Genomic DNA, 3,785 nt, shown 5'->3' with positions numbered 1-3,785 from the left:
TATGATCATGCTGCATGGGCTTGTGTTGATATGATCATGCTGCTTGTGTGTTGATATGATCATGTTGCATGGGCTGCTGCTTGTGTGTTGATATGATCATGTTGCATGGGCTTGTGTTGATATGATCATTTGGAATATGATCATGTGCATTGGGCTTGTGTTGATATGAGTATTCTGCTTGATATGATTATGCTGCTTGTGTGTTGATATGATCATGTTGCATGGGCTTGTGTTGCATGGGCTTGTGTTGATATGATCATGCTGCATGGGCTTGTGTTGATATGATCATGCTGCTTGTGTGTTGATATGATCATGTTGCATGGGCTGCTGCTTGTGTGTTGATATGATCATGTTGCATGGGCTTGTGTTGATATGATCATGTTGCATGGGCTTGTGTTGATATGATCATGCTGCATGGGCTTGTGTTGATATGATTATGCTGCTTGTGTGTTGATATGATCATGTTGCATGGGCTTGTTTTGTTGTGAAATTGGGCATGAGCACAATCATTGGGCATGTTTGACAAGCTTTTACGGATATCCAGCTAGAAGTCAGTGAGTGATATCTTCCTTGTTGTATACGCTAACATGCTCAAAATAATGTACAACTTGTAAAGTGTCTGGTTTAGTCATCATTGCACTGCACGTGGATGCAAAATACTTCCATCTCGACCTTGAACCTGCACATGCCTGCCTGCCTGCCTGCATGCCTGCATGCCTGCCTGCATGCATGCATGCATGCCTGCATGCATGCTCGGATACAGCGTTTCATCAATTCTGTGTTCCTCGGAGAAACGAGAGATGACAAGAGAGTCACCATCGGAATGGAGCGTATTGATCGTAGTCTGTATGTAGATGTATCATGTGGTATGATTGAATGAAATAGTTGCATCTGTCAACACATGCTGTTCGCTCTAGGCATGCAAGACCTGAAAATGGGTAGGGAAGCACAGGAGAGAACGAAATTGCAGGGGGGAAACAAGAATGTGAGCGTTGGTGAGAAGGAGCGAATGAAGACAGGGAACAGAACGAAAATGAGATAAGACACCACCATGTCACAGTGAATCGATGAAGCATCAGCAGCATCAGCATGGAATGGGGTAACGACAGCGGAAAATGACGGGAGAGGACGATCAGTATGATAGGGAGGGGGGGGGAAGAAGGGGAGGGAAGGAGGAGGCGTACGAGGGGTAGGGGTAGCAAAAGGCACAAGAGGGGGTAGGGGTGACGAAATCCACCTGATCGCACGGGGCGCATGGATGGGGGCCGCGGAGGTCTTGGGGGGTGGGGTGGGGGGTCGGCGCTCTCAGACCACGGGGTGAAGGATGTGACAACCACCGGTAGGGTCATGGGACCACCACCGGTGGGGTCTCGGCCTAGCGTCAAGGAGCTTGCAGGGGGGAGGATGCACCCCCTTGTTTGGCTCCCTCACCACCCCACCCTCGAGACTCCTGTCGCCTTCCTGCCATGGCGACGGAGGTTGGTCGCAGGGAGGAGGCGGCGGGAGGCGAAGGTCGGCGGGCAGGGGCAGAGCACGGGGGAGGAGGGGAGGGGGGAGGGGAGGGATGGGAGCGAGGGGAGGGAGGAGGAGGCGTAGAGTGGACGGTAGATGAGGGAGACGAGAGGCAGGAGAACCAAGGGGATGCCAGGATGCGAGCACTGTGTATCGCCTGGGCAAGCAGATATGCCATGACGGAGCGAGACGAGGAAGAAGGCGAGCCGTGCGAAGGGAAGCATGGACGAGGAGGGGGCACAGGCCAGCCCTTGGCGGCTGATGAGGGAGGCATGTGCGGACATGGTATCAGCATACATACAGGGCCAGAGACGAAGCAAGGGGAGCGAGCGAGGAGGACGCGGGCTGACAGGAGGGTATTGTGGTCTTCGGCGGGCATGTCGGAGCTCATGTCGCCCGAGGCAGCGAGTGCTTGACGACATGCTTGCATGCCATCTGAGGACGAGGGAGGAGGAGGAGGAGGAGCCGGCCGCTGCTACGCCAAGAGAGTGCAGGCGTCAGTGGGAGGCAGTCGGAGAAACGTCAGACAGAAGGAGGAAGCTGACGACACGACTGATGGTGACGAAGACATTGCCTGCGCAGGCGGAGACGGAGGAGGGAGGAGCAGGAGCAGGAGTGGTCAGGACTGGACGACATGATCTCATCAGCCTACCATGTTTATTTACATGTGCAATACACAATGTATGTACATGCTCATCCGCTCCCCGTCACTCCCGCCCGTCCTCGTCCTCACACGACAAGTACCACTCCAGCCAGTGCGCGTCGATGGCTTGCGAGGAAGGCTCGGGTGCTGACTCTGTGTGCGACCCTGGTGTCTCCCCCCGGCTCTGCGGGCTGCTCGTCCCCTCCCCGTCGATCCTCGGCGTCGTCCTGCTGCTTGACGATGTCACCCCCGCGCTGCTCGTCTCCGCTCCTCCGCTGCCCTGCGATGCCGTCCAGACGCTCGCCGGGCCCCGGCGAGCAGACGCGGGCGCTATCGCTCGCTCGTGCAGCGGTCGTCGCGCATGCCCGCTGCTTGCTGTAGCTACCGACGACGCCCTGCCAGCCTCATGCTCGCTGTAACACTCCTCCTCCTCCTCCTCCTCCTCCTCCTCCTCCCCGCCCTCCTCTTCATCTCCCTCCTCCTCCAGGTCCAGGAGCAGCGCCTGGTTCCCTGCCCTCTCGTCGCGCAGCCGCGCGTACGGCCATCGCTGCACCCCGAGGAGGCGACAAGCTCGCTTGAGCGTCGTCAACGAGATGCCCTGCCAGCGTCGTCAGGCGCATGCGAGCAAGCTTGCTCGAGCTCGCGCTCGCGCTCACCAGGAACTTGGCCGCGTCCTTCTGTCGCATGTGGAAGAGAGGCTCGATGATGGTGAGGTCGAGCTGCACGTCGTAGGCGCTTGCTCCTTCCCCTGCTCGCTTGGGGGTGACGGTGACGGAGTCTCTTGTCTTGGGTTGCTCGCTCATCCCCTCAGTCTTCCGGGCTCTGATCCACCCCCGGGCCAGGACGGCCCCTCGTCCTCGAGTCCTCACCTGAGCTCCAGGGGGCTTGAGCTTGCTCGTGCGAAGGGGGGCAGGCGCGAGAGAAGAGAGTCGAGGCGATGACTGGAGTGATGTTGGGGATGGAAGGGGAGGGCAGACGGTCTAGTGCTGCTGCTGCTGCTCCCTCCCTGCTCGCATGCCTTCTGGCCCAGCAATCCCCCGTTGAAACGCAGCGTTTTTAGAGGATTTTGTATTTCTTTTTTAGAGTTTTTTTAATCTTTTTTGAGAGGAAGGGATGGGGGGTGGGGTGAAGGGAATAGGGGGTAGCGGAGGGGTCCGAGTAGGGCCTTGGTCTTCGGTGGGAGAAGAGAGGGGTGAGATTTGGGGGACCGAGATAGGAAAGGGAGGGGGTGGGGTAGGGACAGTAGCGTAAAAGTCGGGGAGGGGGGTGGGGGTAGAGCGGAGGTCAGGAGCACCCGTTGTACATCCTCATGTTGCGAATAAGGTCTCTAAGATGTTGGGTTGTCGTGTATTCAATTTCACGCTGCCCGTGAGTACGCGATGTGACGTATTTTTTTCATCTTGCCAGGTTATGTCTGGTCATCTTGACTCCACCATCCTAGATTGCTATTCACAAGAATCATCATTTGAGAATATTCCTGATCAATCTTTGATCAATGCAAGATTTCTCGTCTTTATTGAATTCTGTGATTTGAATGCAATCCTTGTCACTATTGAGCAACCAAGTTTTCAATCATATTTTTTATTCCTTATCTCAATAAACTTCTGATACTTCTTTTTGTAAGTATACT

The 3,785-nt window shown here is 55.6% G+C and overlaps 2 protein-coding genes across 2 annotated transcripts; one reads left to right on the top strand and one right to left on the bottom strand.

Annotated features, from left to right (window-relative positions):
- Positions 1–1,466: 1,466 nt before the first annotated feature.
- On the top strand, positions 1,467–1,928 carry GUITHDRAFT_149643 (hypothetical protein; the record flags this gene model as incomplete). Its single annotated transcript, XM_005817775.1, has 1 exon — positions 1,467–1,928. The coding sequence occupies one exon, from the start codon at positions 1,467–1,469 to the stop codon at positions 1,926–1,928; it is 462 nt and encodes a 153-aa protein (XP_005817832.1).
- Positions 1,929–2,219: 291 nt separating this feature from the next.
- GUITHDRAFT_122940 (hypothetical protein) lies at positions 2,220–2,958 on the bottom strand (the record flags this gene model as incomplete). Its single annotated transcript, XM_005817774.1, has 2 exons — positions 2,220–2,753; positions 2,812–2,958. 2 exons carry the CDS (start codon positions 2,956–2,958, stop codon positions 2,220–2,222), a joined length of 681 nt encoding a protein of 226 aa, XP_005817831.1.
- Positions 2,959–3,785: the final 827 nt, after the last annotated feature.

This window comes from Guillardia theta (genome assembly GCF_000315625.1).
Source record: "Guillardia theta CCMP2712 unplaced genomic scaffold GUITHscaffold_581, whole genome shotgun sequence".
NCBI classification, from domain to species: Eukaryota; class Cryptophyceae; order Pyrenomonadales; family Geminigeraceae; genus Guillardia; species Guillardia theta.
Note: the sequence above shows the minus strand (reverse complement) of the source record. Positions and strands in the feature narration are given on the sequence as shown.